This window comes from Pelmatolapia mariae, linkage group LG2, assembly GCF_036321145.2.
Source record: "Pelmatolapia mariae isolate MD_Pm_ZW linkage group LG2, Pm_UMD_F_2, whole genome shotgun sequence".
Lineage (NCBI taxonomy): Eukaryota > Metazoa > Chordata > Actinopteri > Cichliformes > Cichlidae > Pelmatolapia > Pelmatolapia mariae.
The window spans coordinates 16671957-16695446 of NC_086228.1; the positions used below are offsets into that span (position 1 = coordinate 16671957).

The following is a 23490-nucleotide window of genomic DNA, read 5'->3' on the forward strand; positions in this document are numbered from 1 at the left end:
ATCCAATTTAGCTTTATTAACATCTGAATATTGTATGTATATTCATATAAGCTATTAATTTATTCAATATGCAGTTTTCAAAAGCATCAAATTAACAAGCGTTAAACATGTACTAAAATGAGTGCTCAAGAAATTCAGTCTCACTAAAGATCAGTCTGAGATGGAATCACAGCAGCCATGACACCAATATGCTATCTCACCATATTAATTGTGGAAAATATCACGTTTCTTTACCAGATTCAATTCAATTCGATTTTCAATTCAATTTTATTTATATAGTGCCAAATCACAACAGTTGCCTCAAGGCGCAACTGATAAGTCTCACAGGGAGTTACAAATATCCTCTAGAATATTTTTCCTCAGGACCATATTTTGGCATCATGACACACACACACACACACACGCGCCGTCACTGTGTCAGCACATTTAAACTATACCCGTCATACTCTAGTAGCTAGTTCATTTACAAATGTTTAACTATAGTTAGAACTTTCGATTTTGACCTCAATTCATTTCCTTTTTTCAGACGTTAACACCTGGCTAGTAACTTTTGGTTTCCATCTTCACAACACCATTCCTGGTTTTCCAGTCCCAAAGTTTGACTTGAGCATGCCATCGTATGAACTGAGGAAGAGTCAGCTGTGGGATGATCTGCCGGTGGGTAAAATTGATGTCTCTCATACAAAACTGAACCCAAAATAAACTGAAGAGCGACTGAGACAAAACCTTTGCTTCTACAGATGACCAGATTACAAAAAAGGTGTTAGTTTTTTTTCCTCCCATTGTTTTCCTTTTACCTCTGTATTTTGAAGCTGCCATTTCCTAATTGGACTGCATTGCATTTCATAGAAGATCAGTTTTAATTGGGCCATATTTGCATAATAATAAACAGAAAATAAGGAAAAGTTTTCTTTGCGCTGTCTGAGTTTAGTTACGAGCTGAACATATTTTAATGCTGTCTAATTTTCTAAATAATATTCTGGTGTCGCTACTGTTAAAACTACTTTTTGATGCTTGGCTCTTTTGGTCTAAGGCCTTAACACAAAAAAAGTGTTGCAGTAAAATTGTCATGGGGGATTTATCTACTTTTGGCTTGAGAACACAGCTTGAAAACACCATTATCTTGGATGGGGATGAAAAACTCTCTGAAGCAGAGCAGTAGCTGGTTCTAAATGGCCTGGAGAGTCAGGTTCTGCCATGTTCAGGCATTAACGTTTCACTGCACTTTTCCTACAGTCTATCTCTGGGGTCCAGCAGGAAGTAACCAGACAAGCACACTCTCTCTTGTCATTCGAGCGGCTGCCAGAGGTCCATCTCAATAGAGGTCGAAGAGGTGAAAAGTCTTGGCTGTGGTTCTCAGCTGCAATGTCTCCCATCGGAAGGGCTGTTATGTTTGCCATCTACAAGGGCAGTGTCCACACTCACACACTCAACGTGGCCAGTGAGGACTGTATCAAGGTTGCATCAATCCTCAACAATGCTTTCTATTTGGAAGACCTCCACTTTACTATAGAAGGGCGAGACACCCACTACTTTGTCAAGCCAGGCCTTCCAGATGCTGACCTTGCTGCGTTACACCTCACTAGTGGACACAAGACTCTTGAGAATGGTGTCAATGTGACTGTTTCCCAGTCCACCACAGTCATGGACAGTCGAACTCGGCGATTTGCAGATGTGGAGATTCGTGCTGGTGCTCTGGCTTTCCATATCCGCTACGGATCCACAGTGGATGAGGAGAAAGCGCGAGTTATCGAGCTTGCACGTCAGCGTGCCCTGGCTGGCGCATGGGCCAAAGAGCAGCAGCGAGTGAGGGACGGTGAGGAAGGGGTTCGCCCCTGGACAGAAGGGGAGAAGAGGCAGCTTCTGAGTAGTGGCAAAGTTTTGGGATATGATGGGTACTATGTGCTTTCCATCGAGCAGTACCCAGAACTAGCAGACAGCACTAATAACATCCACTTTCTTCGGCAAAGTGAAATTGGGAAGAGGTAACAATACCAGGTGTACTTTCTGCCAAAGAGACTTTGTTTTGGTGGAGACACTCTAGTCGACAGAAATGAAAAGCAACTTTAATTAATAGTTGCTGGTGAGTGCCCTGAGTGTTATTGTGTTTTTGTATAAAAATAGAAAAAAAAGGAACAAAGAAAAAAGAAAAACAAAAGAGGAGAAAAACAGAAGTAGTTAAAAACAATGCTGTGCATTGTGACCTGGACACTACAGAGTAAATGTTCAACTACGCTACGCCTTAACATGGCAGTTACAGGTCAGTTCCTCTGTAGCACAAGCCTTCTGGACTCTGAAACAGAGGAATAGTGGTGTCTTTAAGGAATCAGTGAGCTAATTTAGGTGTTTGGGTTTTTTGGTTTTTTTGTTGTTTTCATCAAGGAAAGTTGGGTCAACAAATTATTGTAAGAGCAGAGGAAATGTTTACATTATGCATATCTGCACTTCTCTAGAAGTACCAGGCTCGTGGGCGCAGTCCCAGAGCAAGCAGTGTCCTTGAGTATTTGTTTTGTTTTGAAATCAGAGACTTCTGATTATAGAAATATTCTCACCAAACAACCACTATGTATACCAGATTTAGCACTGTAAACATCAAAATGTCTTATTCTTGTTGAGATAATTTTAAACAGAAAAAAAAAGAAACGTGTTTAAATGCGGTACCTGATATTCATTGTGAGAAAAAAAAACAAAAAGAAAAAAAAAAAACCAACAACAACAAAAGGACAGCAAAGGTATGAAGAACTTTGCCCGGTGGGACAAAGCACAGCTTTGTCTTGGATAGCACAGGGACACCACATTTTGTAAATTATGCAAGAGTTTTATGGCATTTTTTTAAGAAACTGAATAAATGTCTGTACTAGTCATCTTAACAGTAATTTATGTTGTGTTTATACATAAATAAAGTCCAGCTGATTTTTATTTTCGTTCTTTTAGTTTTATGTGAGACATTGATTCAAAATAAATAAATATATATATATATATATATATATATACATATATATATATATATATATATATATATATATATATATATATATATATATATATATATTTATTTATTTATTTATTTTTGTCATTCTTTCAAATACAGCTAATTTGGGGCTTCTTCACAATGCTCTGTTTAAGTAAGTAACAGAAACCTGTGCATGTGGTGACAAGTATTTAGAAGTGGTGATGTATCTATAACTTGCAGTCAACTATTACTTCCACTAAATTTAATGTTTATTGGGCATAATGCCTTTTGACTTGGCTTTCCTGTCCAATGAATAATTCATCAACACAAATATTTCATGAACCCATCTCACATAAACAACGTTACAGTGGATACAAATATAGATCACATCCATGTTCTCGGTAGGTATAATTTTTTTGAATGTTAAATGCACTAATTAAAATGATATTGGGGTTCTTTCGGGTGTGTTGTTTTTTAGATTTCTGAAGTGAGACTTTTTGACATTAAGGGTGTTCATTAGCAGTGTTAGGGCCCTTGAACTGGTAGCTAAAAACAACAACTGATAGAATTTGAAATATAGGAAAATTACCCTTGGGGGAAATCTAGTTTGCTTAACTGAAGCTATGTAAAGGAAGTAGTTTGTGAAAATTTCCCATAACAGAAAATAGGCTTATCAAGGCGAGTTTGTTATTGACTTTTTTGGTCCGACGGTGTTTTAGTTGTAATTGTTAAAAATGTCAAAAACATTTGAAACTAGAAAAATCACTGTGAAAATGAACTACCATCGAGCTACTGCAACACATAATCAGACTACTACCAATCGGACGCTGATTTGGAAATCTTCAGAAGCATTCCCAAATAGCAACATATGAAAAGCACTAGTATTCCAAAATAAAATAAAAGCAGTGCCAAAACCCCATCAAATTCTCAAATTAGATTAATGATTTAAAATAAATCTTCTGAGCTACAAAGCCCTAGAAGACAAATGAAGCAGCTTTGAAGTCAGCTGCTCGAAGGCATTCTGAAGTATGTAAATTGCTGAAGAAATTTTAAGTTTAATTAAGCTGAAGTATAGACAGTTGACTAAAAGTCTAGTCAGTCAGCGTCATAATCACAAAGGATAAATTTGCGTGTGAACATAAAAAGCTTATTTTCTCAAAAATTACATTTAGGCTGTGATCACCTTTTCCGGTGTTTTTCATCAAAGCACAGAAGAGTTTGGATGTTGGAATGTATAAGTCTGAAAATAACCCCTTCATATGAAAGTGATTTCTTTTTCGTGGTAAACTTCAAACAGCATTTCAAACCAAATGGGAGCAGAATATTCTTTGCTCAAAAGTTGTTTTACACTGTTGTTTTTGTCCTCCTCTCAGCTTCTCTGCTTCCCCCAGTTTCTTTATATGTTGTTGGGGTTTTTTTTTCTCCATTTAAAATATTTTATGACACACAGCCCAACAAAGGTGCATCTCTTTTAATGTTTCTCAGCACAAAATCTGAAATACATGCCTTCAAAGTTTTCATCAGAATCCCTTTGGGTATATCACCCCCATTCACTGCCAACTTTTAATGAAATGTTTTATTAAAGTTCCCCTGTGAGCCATCGTCTGTTGTTCTTCACGTTGAAATTATAGTGAACTTATACGAACCCCCATTTGTTTTGATATATCCATACAAAGCATTTCAAACCCCTGCTGAAAAAAAACCCAAAACAAAACGGAATTCTAATGCAAACTTGACAATGCCAAATATGAAGTATTCAAATCTTTCATTCTCTTAAAAGCCCTCTGATGCTCCCTAGTGGTACAAAGCACATAGTTCAGAAAGTCATCCTGCTGACCTGCTTTATCGCAGTACACTTGTTATAACAGCAATTATTACTGTTCCTACAGAAGGGTCAGAAAATATTGTTTCTTTGAGGTCCAACTTCAGTTAATTTGGTGAAATTCTAGTGATTAGTAAGCCAGATGTTGGGAGGGAATACACTCCAGGTTAATTTAAAGAGACATCAAATGGAATAGTTAAACTAGTAATATTGAAATGAACGCCAGTACTGCTGCAGTATCACACTGTGACCACACTGCCAGAGCAACAGTGCGGCATATCACTATGCAGTGCAACTAGCTCTACTTCAAAGGCTTACATAAAAGAGATGGCAGAACTTTGCAAGAACATCAAAGAACCAAAAGCATTGTGCAATAACCACATCAGAGCAATAGAGAGAAAAAAATCAAGCATGTTTCATAATTCTTTTTTTCAGATGGAGGTAGCGGTATGAGATCACACCATCAAACATGAAATGATTTCACACTCTACATGTCCCCCTCTTGGATACCTGAAGATGAAACCAAAGATCATATGACACTTCAGTTTGACGTCAACTGGCTTGATTTATTTAGGTGGTTGATTTTGACTTTCAAGTGGCTCGGGGACTTTATATCAAAATAGCTGTTACCGTACTGAAGAAATATCTACAAGTATAAATTCTGATTCAAGTCTAGAGATGTAGGGAATTGAAGCAAGCTTTGACAAAAATCTCCTCTCCTCAGATTCATATAAAATCATCTGACAAAAAGCTGAGACTAAAGACAGCTGCAGTAATTTAAAGCGAAGGTGAATTTACAGTAGCAAAGTGGCGAACGGCGATGCGATGTTAAATATGTGCAATCATGTTCATCAACCGAGCTTATTAGATAATTATGAGCACATTAATAATCAACAGACGGAGCTCTCTAATCATGTTTTAGTAAATAAAATAAGGCGTATCCGGCAATCACTTCATCAAGGACAACGCACATTTTAAATCTTAAATGTCCAGGGGGAAGTTAAATTTAAACATGTAGTCCGTGACTCATAAAAGATCTGTTGTTGTTTTTTTCCCCTTCTGCCAACAAACAAGCGAATGCAGTTTCATTATTGTTTTTACTCACTTTGAGCTGACAACTCGTCGAGCTTCCGTTTGATGAAAAATCAACAGGACCTGTAGAGATAAAATCAGATTGATGTGTAACAGTATTTTTGGCAGGATTTCCAAATGCACACAGGGAAATTTGACTGAACTTAAATAGTAGTGACTTAAAAAAGGATCAAACAGGTGCAATTTTTCTAAAGGAAAATGTTTGAACTAACAACAGAAACAGAAGGTAAAATATTAGAGTGTATAAATATTTTCTTTGTGATGTTTGCCACTTAGAGGATGCCTACAGCAAAAAGAACAGTTATTACTTAATCTATTTTGTTATATTTTGTAATACATTTGTTGCTACATTTAAATTATAAATGCACTGATTGTGTTTAACTGTGAGGATAAAGAGTCCAGTGATTTATATATGAAGGCAGAGCTGAAGACAAAGATGACATTGATTTATTCCAGGACTTTATACCTGTTAAAGGACAGGGAGAAGAGAGGGGGTGGATAGAGATGGTTAACTTTCATTTCACATGGCAGTGAGAACAAGAAAAGGATTTATCCCTGCCTTTTTTAATTAGTAACTCAGTCTCAGTCTGACTCAGTAAGGCATGTCATAATACATGTCGTATTTGTGAGACTTGAAAATGTACCGTAATAGGTCTCGTGTCTTCACAAACATCTCATCCACTGTAGCCGTTTCTCCACCAGCATCCCATTCATCCCAACTAAATGAGAACAAGAACAAAGGATTTTGGGGTTCTTGCTGCTCTTCTTGTTCAGCGTGAAGCCTTATAATGCTAGGCTTGTACCATGTCCCAATTCAGAAATAGCTGCTTGTTATCATTCCTCTGATCTTCTGAGAACTGTTGCGCACGCTGATGGGACTACTTGGTAAGTCTGCAAAGAGTGTTGGGGAAAAAAAAAAAAAAACGAGGGAGCTAATGATCTCAGGGACGATTTAGAGAGAGTGGACTGTGGATTCTTAGTTTCACGCGGATGAAACGGAGTGCACTGTTGTTCAAAAGCACTCTGTGTGTGTTGTGATGTGGCTCGGGTAGTGGGGAGCAACAGAACTATTTTTACACAGACCATGTGGATTGTGAGAACAACAAATATTTCCCATGTGTATGGCAGCTATTACAGTGTGACATGAATGACATTTTCAGCTTCCAACAAGCAGTGGACAAAAACACTCCGTGTCTTCAAGGTATGTATATCGCTGAACCTCATTTATAAGAAGAAATACTTAGAAAAGTACTTAAAGGAGTACTATAAGAATACATCATGTGCACTCTGTGCACTCAGTAACTTTAAAACCACGCATTTCCAATCTTCGCCAACATAAATAGAATATTAACCAAATTGCAAATATTTACAGCTGAGTTCAATGACATACAGACTGTCATCAGGGATTTCTCGTGACTTCCACACTAATACAGAAGGTCCTGAAAAATCTGATATAAAAACACTTGATATAACACCATTATAAACAAATTATTTCAACATAAAACTGAAAGAAAAAAAATACAATGGAGAATACATATATACACTTTTCATTCTCTATCTGTGATGCAGAAATGAGAGTGTTTTAAGCAGTTGGGTAAAGCAACTTCTGAACTACCTGTATTTCTTACAGCCTTGTTTTAACTGGTTGAAATGAGATTTCCATTTTTAAATTGAAGCAAAATCACTTCTAGATTTTTAATCAGTGGTTAAACCTGTTACAGCTAAAACCACCAAATACTAAACGTTTTTCTCTTCCTTCTTTGGGCTGCATCTACAGAGTCTCCATAACATTTCAGAAGCAAAAACAGATAAAGACCATATTTGTCTTTGCAGCAAGATCAGGTGTTGTCCATCTTATCTTTATAAAAGTTCAGTTTTTTTCATAGAGTATAAACAGAATATCCCTGAGTGTAAACACTGAAGCCCAGTGACTAAGACAGCCACATCTAAATCAAAGCTGCCACATTGAAAACTTTGTTCTATTTCTACGAAGCCCTCAAGCAATGCATTGCAAATTCAAAACCTTATAATGTGGAGGTCATTTGATATTCCTGATAGCTTCCTAAATGCAGAAAAGTAATATGCCCTTATTTTATTCTTTTAGGTCTGCGTGACCCTTCTTTCAGCAGGTCAAACAAAGTCCAGAAGTCAGTCCTGAGTAAAGATAAACAGCAGCTCCAAGGGAAAAATAGAGGCGGGCCGGATGGTAACTGTATACTTGTGACTGATTGGACAAGATAAGTCTTTAAAAACTCGGATTGTGTTGAAAACTCTTTTAGTAAATATTAGTCGATGAACAAGGATACATCTTTGCTGCCACCGATTTGAATAAGTCATGAGTGGATGTCCGTACTTTGAGAAGAAGCATTTGTGTGTTCATATTTTTATTCACACTTACACTCTTGGATTTTTATCCCCCTTTTTTCACATACATTAAATAGAAACATGTTACCTACATTTCTAATCCTGTTGGTGGGAAAACAAGTAACCAGAGGCATTCTCTTTGTACTGCAGGTTATTCAAAAATAAACCTCCTAAAACTGAAGAAGATGAGGATGACTCCCAGGCAGGGGTCAACAAGGCCAGTAGAGGAGGAATTATCTATGGAGACTACCTGCAGGTACAAATCTATCTTTGTACTGAAATTTGCATTTGTTGTTCAATCAAAGTTTTTATATCAATTGATTTCTCTCTTTCCACCCCTCAGCTCGACAAAATACTCACGTCTCAGGTTCTGCAAAGTGAACTAAAAGCCAATAAGATCCATGATGAGCACCTCTTCATTGTCACCCATCAAGGTAAGTTGTGCTTCATTTTGTTTGAAATTATTTTTTTCTTATTTTCTCAAGAAAGCAAAATTGAATCCAGTCATAAACTGTACTTAAATGTTGGTGAATGTAAATCATTCACCTTGTTTACAGACAGTTAGAGACAGGTGAAAAATTAAAAAGGAAAATCAATTTTAAATTAAAGGGAGACTCTTTCACCCCTATAGTGAAGGATATGGAGGTTTTGTGTTGCATCCACTTGTCCCCTTAGTGTGAGAAGCCACTGCACACTAATAGAAATAGTTCAACCTTTTTTCCTTAATTTCTCTCTTTCTCCACCTGTAAATAGAAAAATGTAAAAGCCTTGACTGCTTACTGACCTTTGTCCTTACCTCAAAATAAAATACTTATACATATTAATGATGCTTAAAGATCTTTTTTTTTATTATTATTTTAGCCTATGAACTGTGGTTCAAACAGATTTTGTTTGAACTGGACTCTGTGCGAGATATCTTCATCAGCGGTCATGTAAGTTATATTTCTGTGGTATCAGAAGGTTAAGCAATTGTAAATTCCTAATTAAATTAGAGAAAAATGAAATGTATCTTGCACTGCTGCTGCTATTTTTAGATGCACTCTGCAAACGTTAAAGACTGAGTGCTGATAAGAAAAATGAAGTCAATAAGATGGAGGATTTAAAATGCATTTTAAAGAAAACCATCAGTGGAGAACACCATCACAATCACTCAGTGCTTCTGTTTAAAAAATTAGATTCACTAGTCATACTAAAGTTTGTGATCAGCCTAGGTATTTCCAGACTAATAGCAGAACAGCAGTTGTAATTTAACATCTTGCTTAGGTAGAAATATACATTATATGTTATACTTGCAAAAAATATTGTTGAAAATACAAAAAGAACTAGTTATTTAATTAGACTGTTTCCTGATCTACAAGCTTAAATATGATCAGCAATAATTCCCCTAACATTTGCTATTCCTCTGAAGGTCCGAGATGAACGTAATATGCTCAAAGTCAACACTCGCATCCACAGGGTTGTGATGATCTTCAGACTGTTGGTTGACCAGTTTGCGGTTTTGGAAACAATGACAGCCTTGGACTTTTTTGACTTTAGGTAAACTCATCTCCAAAAAGCAATATAACATGCACTCCTCCACAACGTTGCACTCTGGCTTAACTGTGTACATGTATGCTTATTTGTGTATACAGGGAATACCTGTCTCCGGCCTCTGGCTTCCAAAGCCTCCAGTTTCGGCTCTTGGAGAACAAAATTGGAATTCCAGACAACTTGAGGGTTCCATACAACAGACGCCATTACAGGGATAACTTTAAAGGTCATGACAGTGAGATGCTGATCTCCACTGAGCAGGAACCAACACTTTTAAAGTTAGTTGAGGTATGTTTTACAGCCACTTACATGTTGAAGGGCTACCATTTTTGATTTAGTTAGTAAGTAATTAAAACACAAAGAATGAACATGAATTTGTTATTCTTTGCCCTGTTGGAGGACTGGTGGGCAATTAATTTTGCCAAGGTGCCACATGACAAACTGGGACTTTTGTAAAGGGCCACACCAATAAACTGAACCCATTTCTGCTCAATATTAATTTTGTCTCTCTATAAGCTCCATGGTGTAGCCCTCTACGACAGTCCCAATTTCTCATGTGACCCTTTGGCAAAATTAATTGCTCACCCCTGTGCTAGAGTATACATGTGAGAGAAAACCCTGGGCTGTTCTTTCAGGAGTGGCTGGAGAGAACTCCTGGATTGGAGGTGGATGGCTTCAATTTCTGGCAAAGGCTGGAAATCAATATATTTGATGGGTTAAATCAGGAGAAGGAGAAAATTGAGGTAAGAGATGGCTCCAGCTTTCAGAACAAACTTTTTTTTTTTTTTTGCTGTCCCTGGAGTACACCGATGACTGACAGAGACTGCTGTTTTTTCCCCCCATATTTTCTTTTAAAGAAAATGCCTGATTCTGAAGAGAAAGAGGAACTGATGGCAGAGATGGTCAAACAGAGGGAGCTTTTCACATCTCTGTTTGATGAAAAGCGCCACGATCACCTTGTCAGCAAGGGTAAGTGTTTAATCAGATGCCATAATCACCGAGGCTTTATCATGTTTATTTACAGCCTCTATTTGACACAAAGTGAAGCTTATCTTGTGCAAGGTGTGGACTTTAAAATTGAAACTCTAGTTTACAAAAGGATGTAAACACCAACATTTCTTATTACCTTGAAAATAACAATTTTCCCTTTCGTTAACAAGGTGAGAGGAGACTCTCTTACAAGGCTCTGCAAGGTGCTCTGATGATATACTTCTACAGGTATGTTTAGTTTGTTTTAGAAGGTTTCCTCACCTTTAATGGTCTAGTGGTGACACTGTATGTTATATTTGCTTCCTATTCATAGTTTTACATTGTTAACACCTGGAGGCTGCAAACAGCTTCAGTGGAAAGTCTTGCACAAGAACGCCTCAGTGCTAGTCCCTGAGGCAAGGGTACTCATTTGTTCTTCCCACATAAATTTTCCATATCACAAGCCCCTTTGTGAAACCTGCCTGAAAATGTAAGCTTTATTAAAAGGTGCGGTAACCGGCTTTTTTTTTTCTTTCAAATCGTTGCGGTAAGGACACATTGTCACTTGAGATTTACTGAGGCTATGCAAAAGTCAACAGAGGTAACTGAAGTTAGTGGAAGGTGATAACAGATGCAAAATTGAATACCGTAACTTACTGGTGGTAGTGAACAGGTGATAGTTGCACTCATGTTATAGCTGATATGAAGGGAAAATAGGGGTTTTTTTTTACATTATAATCTGTGAAACATATATATTTTTTTTTTTACCATTAAGGGAAGAGCCAAGGTTCCAGGTTCCCTTCCAGCTGCTCACATCCCTCATGGATATCGACACCCTCATGACGAAATGGAGATGTAAGTACCGAGGCATCACCATTGCTTGCTACGTGTAAACAGAGTAAGAGAGTTTGAGGGGAAAGGAAAGTATATTTTTTTCTACAGTGTGTTGTTTTTATTTTTGCCCAAGGGCAGAACTGGACTAACAAAGAAGCCTACAAAGTTACTAAACTTTAAAGTTAGATTTGAACCCAAGAGGCAGAAGAATCTTATAACATCCTCCATGCCCGCTGATCAATACAACCTATCGCCAATGGACAAAATAACAATGGCTATTCCTGGGTGTTTTTCCCCTACTTTTTTGTAGACAATCACGTGTGCATGGTTCACCGGATGATTGGCAGCAAAGCTGGCACAGGGGGGTCGTCTGGCTACCACTATCTTAGATCAACTGTCAGGTATTGTATGATGTAAAATAATGTTATGATTAGACATTTATTTTCACACAGCAAGTATCCGAAACACTTCAGAGTTAATTTAGATAAAGACAGCACAGTGCTACTCTGCTTATCTTAATTAACTTGTCATGTAGCAGTTCCTTCTGTAATGCACAGTGACAATATATTTAAAGTTCAAAGAAACAACACAAGAGTAAAATAAAATGTGAACCGCAGTTTATTTTTTGCTTCTCAGAAGACAAAATTCAGAACAGTTGCACATACTAAATAAATCATTCTATATCTTTTTAATTAGTGACCGATACAAAGTTTTCGTGGATCTTTTCAACCTGGCAACATTCCTGGTGCCTCGCCACTGGGTACCCAAGCTGAATCCCAACATTCACACTTTTTTGTACACGGCTGAGTGCTGCGACAGCTCCTACTGCAGCAGTGACGACTCGGATTAGAGTGCATCTCACTCGTCTGTCCAGGCTTTTTCACTTAAACAGATCTCCCAGCAGCGGATTATTTACAGTTCAATGAGAGGTGAAAATCAGGTCAAAGAAATACATTTTGTTGATGTTTATGAGAAACAATGCATGGCATCTTGTCAGTGTACCTTTAAAGAACTCATACACTGAAATATGAAGTGTATGTGTTTTCATGAATGGAGGCAGTTCAACATATGGCCAGTTTTATCAAACACTATATATTATTAAGAAGGATTTAAAATCTAGGTGAGATGAAATCTAGGTGAGATGAAATCTAGGTGAGATGAAATTCGAGGTCATGTGGTATTTTAATTTGACATTAGGTGAACTGGATGTTGGAGTGAAGAATAACGCAGACGGGTTGATTTGAAGGCGTGATGTCTTTACATGGCATCACACATAAATGCACAAAAACAGTAAACGTAACAAAGTAACTACGTTTGTACATATTAATGTTTAGCAAACAAGAGAAAATCAAGATAAATTATGCTGCAGACTTATGACGCAATGTCTGACAGATAATAAATCAAATATTTAAACAGCCAAATTAAGACTATTTTACTTTAATCTTGACTGTGAGCCACAAAGTACTGCAGATGGCTCCTTGATAAGAGGTGCTCAGATGTTTCCTCAATAAATTTATGTAAATTGGCTGAGATTGACCTGAAAGCAAACAGATCAGTGAGAGCAGTGATCAAACTGTGAGTGCAAGGACAACGCTGGTGGCGATGATGAGTTTTTACAAAAATGGATCATCTTTCATCTCAGCACAGGGATGGTGTCATAGAGGGAGCCATTTCAGACTACTCAGATGTGTCTTGGGTGCATAAAGGTGTACAGCAAATGATGAACCAATGAACCAAACACATCAACGTCTAAAACAAAACCATTTGCACAGAATAAATATGAACCATAAAATTGTACATAATGTTGTTGTTGTTTTTGTAAAGTTTTAAATTAATTTTGTCATGTATTTATGCACTGATTAATGAAATATCTTTATAGCCAAATTTATGACTCATATAACCTATGACATATATCTGTATGTATTTAATAAGATGTGTTTTATATGATGGAACAATTCATGTTATTGTATTTTTGCAGTGATGTGTTTTATTGTTCTATTAAAATTCAACACTTGCCAACAGTATGAAGTAATTTATTTGGTTTTAGTGGTGCTTACATCTCAATAAAAACATTTAAAGTGGTACTCGAAAGCAAACAGATGAATGATTTGAATTTTGGCACTGGTAATCACACAGATATTCACTCACAAACACACACACACACACACACACACACACACACACACGCAATGACTCATACAGGCATTGTTGTCAAAGAAAAACAGCTGCCACTGAATCTGCAATGCCTGCAAAAAGAAAAAGAAAATAGAGAAATACTGTTATTCCCCGAGGAGATTCTGGACACTTCAGTGCACCTATCTTAAGCTGAAAGATCATATAAACATAAAAAGCCAAGATCAAAGGTCAAACTCACCACAAACGTTACCACCTATTTTTATATAAACATAGCCCTCATTTCCCCATCTTGTTCCCCAGGAGTTCTGCACAATCCAGTACGGAATATCCCCTGAAAGACAACATGCATTTAAGACTGAATTATTTACAAGGTAAAGAAGCACTACTTGTGCTTAGTATGTGTGCTGCACCCACATTAGACTGTTACATAATCACTCCAATGCTTGCGTAATACCTAGAAAACAGAAGTGTTTGAAATAATTGATGTTAATAAATGTAAAGTATTTTTGTCTAAACTATGCCCATAAATAAAGTATGAGATAGCTGCTACCACACAGCTGTAACCAAACTAGTGTTTAGCCTCTAATATTCATAAGTGTCCACGAACTTTACAGTAATATTTCTTTCTGGATCCCAAAAGATGTAGATAAACATCGAAATAAACAGAACATCTGGTACATCACGTCAACATGAGTACACAAATTGTTAATGATTACAATTTCAGCTAACCTTTGATCACTGTATGCTAAGAGAACAGGGGATTAGGGTACAAGGTGAAATAGCAAAATACTTAATGATACACTGTAAATAAGGCAATTTTAAAAAGAAAACTCATACTCTGATTTAATCTCGTAAACAACAACTAAACAAGCAGGAGTTGTAAAAGAGTTGAGATGAAATAAGGAACCTTGGTTCTTAGGACCTTGAGAAATGAAAATATTTTCATTTTTACTCAGTCTTCAGAACTAACATGTAAAACTTTTTCCTCCTGCTGGCTCATATTTCACTTGATATAAAAATTTTATTTTTAAGGATTTGAAATAAGCTAAAAACTCTGATCAAATGCAGGCTTAAACTACTTTCACAGTGGATTACAAATCTCTAAAAATAAAAAATTGTGTTAGCTCAAATAAATTATAAAGTCCTATTTTTTTAAATTCAAAATGCTTCTTCTCACTTAAATGTGACATGTGGTAGTATTTACCGGTAGTGTCATAGCCGACAATCAGAATAGCATGGTTGGACCACTGGCTGGAGCAGTGGTGTTGGATGATGCCTCCCAGGTAATCTTGCCAGCTTACAGCATCCACAATAGCAACCAAAGGGCCATATTGTACTAGCTGACCCATCATTGCCTTCTCTTGACCACTGGGAAAAAACACAGCACAACTTGTTCTTATAATTACGTTACTACTCTAATGTAAAGTCAGGCAGTTAAATGTTGTACAAGAATATTTAACTAATCAACTTCAATTATCAGTACATCAGTTTTGTTTGTTTTTTTACTAAATGTTGTGCATTTTCTCCCGTCAGTCTGTTGCTCAAAAACTGGCCTCTTCAGTTACACTCTCTGTCCTTCCACAAGATGATTCCCGCTGGGGTTATGTCATGCTGTACTCTGCCAGCCTTATTACATATGGTGCACGAAGCCCCTGTTTGTGCCAAATCTATACCGAAGAAAGTCAGAATAAAGTCATTTGGGTTTCCATTTATGGTGAGGTTGTGTTGAAACTTAATGGTGTTTTTCAGCAGTAAAAATCTGGTTTAACCATGAGATTAGCCGTCTCTGTGACCTCCCCAAGTCTCCACCCTGCAGAAACATCCAATTCCAGCAGCTTGATAAACTCCGTGTCCCAACATTGAGACCCCTCAGAAGACACATACAGGTCTAAGGAAAACGTTTAGACTGGATCAGTGAATTGTGGATGAGAGAACATCAGGAATTTAAGTAACATTGTGTTGATATGCAATAAATCTCAATATCAGCACTTCACTTTCAAGTTCTGTTTAGGAAGGTAAAGTGGCTTTATTTACATGGCACACTTCAAACAGAGAGGGAAGTTAAACTGCTTTACACGGACAAAGGGAAGCATCAAAAATGTCATTCAAAAACAGTGAGCCACAATAAACTATAAATATAAGAGCACGGAATGACAGGTAAGTATGCAAAAGGAAATAAAATGCATCCAAAGAAAATAAAATATGAACATAACAGTCCACTATGAATAAATCTACATTGCAGTTATGCCATTAGAAGCTGACCTGAAAACAACAAATATAAAACACAGAAACCAATCCATCACAGACAAGGGAGAACAAGTGAGTTTTTGGGTTAAATCTGAAAGTGGCTAGATTGGCGTGCATGATATATCATCAGGAAGGAAGTTGTTTCCATCTGTATGCAGCACACTAGCAGAAGGCAGCCTAACCTAGTTTGATTCTAAGTGATTTATAAACCAGCAACAGAACTTGAAAGTGTCTGATTTAAGAATATCACCTTAAATTCTAACTTCTTGTTACAATTCTGGCAGCAGCGACTCTGAGCGGCCCGAGGTTGTCTGACAGGCTTTAGAGAAGACAAGAAATATTTATGATATAGAAATGAAGTATCACTGAGTTTCTGCAGGCCTTTGTGAATTCCAAACCTTGGTAGTCAGTATACGGAGTGAGAATCTCCTGGCTATGACATCCATCATGTATTTAACTTTTGTCAGGTAGCAGCTGGGGTGGCTGACTATTTTACTTTTGACTTGTTAACACAAATTTCAACTCCACTAAAAAAGATGAATGTGAAAAAGATAACAATGTTTGTTTTTGTTTGTTTTTTTAAAAGCACTTTATGGAGTGTGCATGTAGTTGAAATAATCAGTTCAGTTTATGAACTTCTCTGATAAATGCCTCCATATTAAAGTAGAATGAACAATATGTTGGTAAAATCCCATTAAAAAATGCTAATTGTTTTATTTGTTTCCAAAATGGATTTGGTCCATGTGTACATTTTTCATAGCTGGGTGTCCAACCCGATTACTTCGTTTAGAAAAGCAGTATATTTTTGAATTGTTCTTGAGTTAAAGAAGCAAAATCAACCACATTCAGAGTCTGAGGTCTAGTCGCTATTTCTCCCTGTAGTCTTTGACTTCCATTACTACTTTAAGTCCTTAAACTGCTGTGTGAAGATAAGAGGTTATCTAGGCCATCTCACAGAGATCGAGGGTCCTGCAGCAGCAGTACAAATCTATTCTCAAGTTTAACTCTCCTTTCTCCAGCTTCCCATGGCTGTGTCATACAAAGCACAGGTTGATGAGGCACTCTGCCTCAATGGTAATGAAGGCCAGTTGATGGTACTGCAAATCTCAGCTCACTTGTCCCCCCATTTCCCTGACAAGTGATTTGTAGTTCTTTTTTTTTTTTGCACCAAGAGAGTTGCAGACATTACTACTTGCAGAATTATTGCCAGGCAGACAGTACTCCTGTTTCTTACTAGTCGTGGTTGTGATAATTTGCTGTGTGTTAGCACAGTAAATTATCACTACCAAGACTCTTTTCCAATATATGGAGTCTATGATAAATGAGGTTTGTACCATTCAAGGTCATGGTTGCATACTGATACTGTAATAAAAATATTAGAAGAAACATGGCAGCCCTCCATGTTTTTAACAAATTCATTCATGTTTGGCAGAAAAACATCAAGAAAACAACAGTTAATAAATACAATTAAAATGTATACTATTGTTTAAAAGATTGCACTGAAATTTTGAAAATGTAGAGCAAATAAACCATTTTTTTTTAAAAAATCATAGAGGCAAATAAACATCATCTTAGGTTACTTGGATGTTCAGTTAAATCTGCTCTGATAGTGGATTCAGAGCCTAGCTATGAAAGTATTATACTGAGAAGGCAAAATAACAATAACAACAGAAGGCATTACATATGCACGAAGCAAAGTCCCTGTTCTGTTCAATTTTAAGTAAAGACAATCAGATTCACCTTTGGGCCAAAAGAACTGACCCGGAGTTAAGAACCTCTGTGCTAGTGAGCTATCTATGTCTGTGTTGACAGAGTAAACACTGTGATTGCACAGAACCAATCCCACGCCCATTTCTCTGTCCTTGGTACTTTATGAAACCCACATTAAAGTTGCATGTTATTCTCCTTAAATTTATGAAGTTAATATTTAACTTTTATTACTTGTAGAAAACTTGATAAAAAATAAACTCTCACCTGAAGTCTTGTGTTGTAAAGTTCTTTATGGCAACACCGCCGTGTGACTGGGAGAAAAAATGGCAGATTTCTGTTTTGGCCTTATAGGGATACTCAGACTGACTCACCAACTTCATTCTGGTCTACAAAGCAAATAATGAACATTAGTACACAGCATGTCTGTTTTATTTCATTTTTCTTAATATGTATGTCTAAACAATGTTACACAGATTTTATAGATGCTAAAGTTTTAAATCGTGTGATTCTACAGTAATGTACAAAGGTTTTAAAACACCCACTCATTTCCTTAAATTTTGCTAGGAAAATTGGGAAGCAGGTGCAGCAATTTACTGAAACATGCAAAGATATATGGGAATATAGTATATATATGTTCTCTGTCAAGGTGACCTCTTGACAGAGGCTCTCTGGAGGCCAGTCCAATGACTGATAGTGTTTTGACAAGATCCCCAACACCAGTGGCTGAAATGCAGCCCCAAACCACGACAGAGCCTCCACCATGTTTTACTAATCACTGTGGTACCTCTCCTCACTTCCTCCAAACCAAATATGTCAAATCTGGATTCATCACTCCACCTGTTGCCACAGATTTTCAGTCCAGTTCTTGTTTAAGCTGACATACTTCAGTCTTTTCTCACCATCTCACTCTCTTCCTTTCTTAAAAATGGCTTCTTGACAGCCACCTATCCACTAAGAACATTTCTCATGAGGCTTCAGTGAACAGCAGAAGGATCATCTGAAGGGCAGGTGCATCTCTCAGGTCCTCTGTCAGCTTTTTGCTCGATTTTTACCCATTTTTTTAAGGACATGACTTTCAGATAATGTTCATTTGCTGTAGATAATTTTTTTTTAAGGACTGTCATTTCTTCTGTTTTACTCCACATGTCCAGTTTCCTCACTTTTTTGGTTTTTGGCTAAATTTTCTTTATAAATCACCTTGGTGCAAAAATATATTGTATGCCTGTAAAACTTATCATTGGCATTTTTCATATATTCAACTAAAGAAACAGGAACAAAGTATTGTTGAATTATTGTTCAAGACACTTACAAAATATTAGAAAGTTTGGCACCTTGGAAGCAAAGAACAGAAAAATGAGAGGTGGCCTCAGACTTTTAGACAGTACCATATTTTCAATTTCTCCTGTTGCCTTAGTGATACAGAAATGTTAATTGCAGCCTTGGTCATTTCAGGTATTATAAGCTAAGATTCTGGAAGAATCTTTTATAAGACCTAAAAATCTGTTAACGTTGTGTGACTATCAGCATACCTGTTTTAACCAGTTCAGAGCCCGAGTTGTGGAGCCTCCATTACAGCCTGCGTTTTGGTAGGAGCAGTCAACAACCTGCTGCACACTGAGCTGCTCCAGCTGTGAGCCTCCCATGGCATGGACAGACTGTATGGCACCAACCACACTAAAAGCCCAACAGCTCCCACACTGTGAAGGTAAAATTACAGAAATGAGACAAAAGAGAAAAAAAAAAAAAAAATCTCGCAAGCATTATTTAGATCCAGCTCCTGACCTAGAATCTATTCACACTGTACCATCCTAAGGAGCTATTTCTTATTTATTTCTGGAAATGAACTACCTATGCATATCTGTCTATATAATCCTACTATAATAATCATCTAAAAAGCCCTCTGCCAGTGTTATAAGACTGACACAAGATTTTAGACGGTTTAATCAAGTATCTTCAGTTTCTAAATGCTCTACGTGGTACGTGATAATGTGACTGTGACCGATTGTTTTCTGCTGCCATCTACTGACAGAAAAACCACAGGTATGCACACGCTTCAGAAAAACGTGAATATCTGCTTCAGTTAAAGGTCTTAATTTAAGGTTTTATGTCTATGGCTTATTTATTGTATTCAGACTGCAAAATAATTTCTCATATTTTATATCTGATATAGATTAAAAAATGCTTTCCTGAAACAAGTATTGCTTTTTTGCTGGTACATACAGTAGTTCATCATGTGAGGGATTCTTGTGTGCGTCTGTGTGGGTTTTTTTTTTTTTTTTGCTTAATATTTGCACAAGCAAATATTATTCTCCAAACGGCATCCTAATATTGCATGCTCAGTTCACTTACTTGGCATAAATGTATTCCCATAAATGTAATGAAAAACTGAGCTCTCTGTTAAAATCCAATTTTTGCTGCTCAATATGGTTTCACGGCTTAAAATCAATGCTGAAAGCAAAATCAGTCAATATTGCCTGGTCTCAACATAAGTATGTGCTGAGTATACACAATATTAGGGCTATCTGCTTTTAAAGTGATCAAATGTTCTCAAGACACAAACATGGAATCAAGAAAGGTAAAAAAAAAAAAATGGATCAAGAAGCATTAACAAGATGTGAGTGGTTTGATATATCGGGTCTGTGTGCATCCTACAGCAGTTTATATTCTGTCTCACCATCTATGTATTATAAAAACTCAGCAGGTCCACAGGCAGAGCTAGAGAAAAAAAAAATCTGTCCGGTAAAACTGCAGCAGAGGAGAGTGGTAGGTGAGAGTGGTCATTTAGTGCATCTCCCTGGAGTGCGAAACTTTACCTGAATAGAGCAAAGTAAAATATATGATCATGATGGCGTTCAGCTGAACCGGTTATGTCTCTCCCTTAGGACAACAGTTTTACAGCAATATCATCATCCCCTATGGCAAATTGACTGACTAAAGAGATAAAGGACAAAAAGAGCAAAAAGTGTATCTTCAGCAGGGACAAGCAACAACTCAGTCTCACTAACCCTCTCCCTTCTGTACCCCCGGGTCCATTCTGCTCCCTGAGCAACAGCTCCAGAGGTTTAGTTTGTCATTGCTCCTTTGCTCTTCCACTACCATTACCGAGGTCGCCTTCGAGTCAAATATGCCTTTTCCTCTCTGGTACTACATATTAAATGCTTCACATTTGAAGAGTGTTCCTAAAGTACTCACCTGAAAAAAAAGTCTCTTTCCACTCACCTTAATTCTCACTTTGAGACATGTAACAACAAGAATGTTAGACTTTTTTAAATGAAAAAAATGTCTGCATAAATTCTTAAATATTCTATGAATGTGTGTGTGTGTGTGTGGTGGGGGTAGTTGCAAACACCACGTCCATTAATGGACACCCATACTACCACATATTCTGTTTTTTCAAAGCTACCACACTTCAGCTTGGATGATTAGGCATTCGAGATTACTAAAAAGAATTTCAAGTTTTGATTGTTCAGAACACGGGAAAGAGTTTGGTGCCGAGAGAAGGCAAAAGAGTTTCTGGGTCTTGTTTATATACGCTTTCTCTTTAGATGAAAAATAATTTTTAACTTAAATCTGTTGATGAAGGGATAAACTGGGTTCAGTGACGACGATTTTCAGAGTCCTCTCTGAGCCCATGCAACGATCTTCAGTACAAAATCTCTGTTGTCCCTCACATAGATGTATATGATGAAATCCCTACATTGTTTTTCTGTTAAGAAATGTTATTCTTACACTTACAATACCAGCCACACATTCTCATGTCAACATTTGATGCGTTTTGTCTTCTCTGTGTTATTTTCAATTAAATGTTTTTAGATTAAATTCAATTCGATTGTATTTATATAGCATCAAATAACAACAACAGTTGCCTCAAGGCATTTATGATGAACTAAAACCACTTAAAATTGCTTTTATTTTACAATTTTCACATCTTTTTTTCCACTTTGGTGGGGGAAAAAATAATAAATTACATGAATTTAAATAAAAAATGTTTAAAAAGTGTTAAATGTATATTCATCCTTAAAACTGGAGCACTGAAATCTCTCGCACAGGGCATCATAAATTTTCACCTACTTAAAAGTGAAAAGCAAAGAATCACCTGACAAGTGTCTACATCATAATTTTGACTGTGTTATTGGTGAAGACTTGCGTTCATTATCAAAGCCCGTAAAGTATTTGGTATTCTGTACCTGTTTGTTGATTGATTGCTTTACTCATAAATGATGAAAAGGCATGACTTTATCTGTCCAATTATGTCTCTGCATCTAAAGCATCTCCAGCTAATCTCCCACATGTACAGTATACCTACAGTATCATGTGTAAAACTTACTGCTTGTTGGTCCTGGACTGGTGCCACGGCTGCCTTGTCCCTCCAGTCAAATTTGTCTGGGAGCTCCTTTACACTCAGTCCAGAGAAGAGAGGAGCTCTCTCATAGACTGCTCCCAGGTACAGATCTGTGGATAAAAGATACAGTTCAAAGTCATTCTTTTTTTATACAAACACAAGTGTAAACTATGATTCTGCAGACTCAGCCTAGTTCAACAAAAGGCAGGATAGAAATATAAATGAATAAAATGTCCAGAGGATTCACTAAACATAGCTGTATGTCAACATATCAACCTACCTCTGAATTCCTCCTGTGAAAGGTCAGAGAATTGGTTGATGCCATACTTGGCAGACTGTGTTTCTGTGGAAAATGAGTTCAGATATGTGTGCCGTATTGTAGCTCTCTGCAATTACACAAATGAAATGGTACAATGATATTAAATGGGAGGGGAAAAAAGGAAAGAAAAACATAACAGGAAACTCTGGTCTTTAAAATAAGTTGTTCATGTAGATGTTCAATACCTGTGATAGAAAGGGTAATGAAAATAAACTACATTTATGTATTTGAAACCTCTAAAAACTTTTCTTATCCAACTCTGACTAAGAAAACACACAATTGTTAATATAATAGCCAACAAAAACTCTAAGCATATCGTGCTGACAGATGTTAAAACATATTAAGCAGCTTATAAAAGATGAGTTGCTAATCATATCAATATACACAGTATAAAACTGTGGCGACCAGCTGGGAAATAAGGAAGCAGGTAAAAGTGAAAGAATTATTTATTTTTTTAAAAGTTCTTAATCGCACAGCTGTTTTTATTTCATACGACTTCAGCTATTAAGCTGCAATTTTATGTTGTTTTCACTTCCCTCATGTTACTCTGAACACCAGTGTTAACTATTGTTCCAATGTTGTAGTACAATTTTCACTTAATCTCAGTTTATGCCAGTATTTGTATGCTTTTTATATTTATATCTATATTTAATGTAACATTCAACAAAATTTTCCAAAATTATTTTCCGTATTTCCTTCTTCTACGTGAGTGGGCGTGGTCTAACATGAAGTACTCCCCCAGTTTGTCTTCAGTTTTCCGTCTGAGTTCTTCACACTTGCTAAGTGTGGCACTTAAGAATTCTTCTACGCCTCCCTCACTTTACATACCTGAAAACTGAGATGACGACGACTAAATTCCTCGCTGCTTACTTCATACGTGCGGTGAAACTGCTTTCTGAATGCCCCGAAATCAGCGGCAGAGCCCTTTAACTGAGTCCGAATTTCACTTGAGTTCACATTTTGGCAACACACAGGAGAGACAAGTAATCCGAGAGCGACCACAGCAGGTATGAACAGCTGACAAGCCCTCATTTGACGAACAAATGTCAGCTGAGAAACATCCGCACGAGGAAGCACAAGTGTTTTGATGTTCGCGGAAAAGGGTGAAGATTTGTCGCGCATGCGTCGTAATCAAGAGGCGTTCCCTTGGAAACGAAGAAAGAAAGTTTACT

At 37.0% G+C, this 23490-nt stretch overlaps 3 protein-coding genes across 4 annotated transcripts in view; 2 read left to right on the top strand and 1 right to left on the bottom strand.

Annotated features, from left to right (window-relative positions):
• The window catches only part of si:dkey-237h12.3 (teneurin-3), a 177233-nt gene extending 174294 nt beyond the window's left edge, over positions 1 to 2939 (top strand). For both annotated transcript variants that reach the window (XM_063494038.1, XM_063494044.1), the window contains 2 exons: positions 527 to 657; positions 1237 to 2939. In XM_063494038.1, coding sequence (XP_063350108.1) covers positions 527 to 657; positions 1237 to 1989 — 884 coding nt within the window. In that variant the 3' untranslated portion in view covers positions 1990 to 2939. The remainder of the gene's footprint in view (positions 1 to 526; positions 658 to 1236) is intronic.
• Positions 2940 to 8202: 5263 nt separating this feature from the next.
• On the top strand, positions 8203 to 12922 carry tdo2a (tryptophan 2,3-dioxygenase a). Its single transcript, XM_063485395.1, has 12 exons — positions 8203 to 8237; positions 8382 to 8487; positions 8575 to 8665; positions 9093 to 9163; positions 9640 to 9767; positions 9863 to 10049; positions 10397 to 10504; positions 10619 to 10730; positions 10922 to 10979; positions 11506 to 11585; positions 11875 to 11965; positions 12261 to 12922. Exons 1-12 carry the CDS (start codon positions 8203 to 8205, stop codon positions 12412 to 12414), a joined length of 1221 nt encoding a protein of 406 aa, XP_063341465.1. The 3' UTR covers positions 12415 to 12922.
• Positions 12923 to 13502: 580 nt separating this feature from the next.
• ctso (cathepsin O) lies at positions 13503 to 23440 on the bottom strand. Its single transcript, XM_063485406.2, has 8 exons — positions 23147 to 23440; positions 22280 to 22385; positions 21985 to 22109; positions 19187 to 19354; positions 17922 to 18043; positions 14905 to 15068; positions 13939 to 14031; positions 13503 to 13810 (listed from the first exon to the last, which is right to left on the bottom strand). The coding sequence occupies exons 1-8, from the start codon at positions 23438 to 23440 to the stop codon at positions 13776 to 13778; spliced, it is 1107 nt and encodes a 368-aa protein (XP_063341476.2). The 3' UTR covers positions 13503 to 13775.
• Between the last annotated feature and the right edge of the window lie 50 nt (positions 23441 to 23490).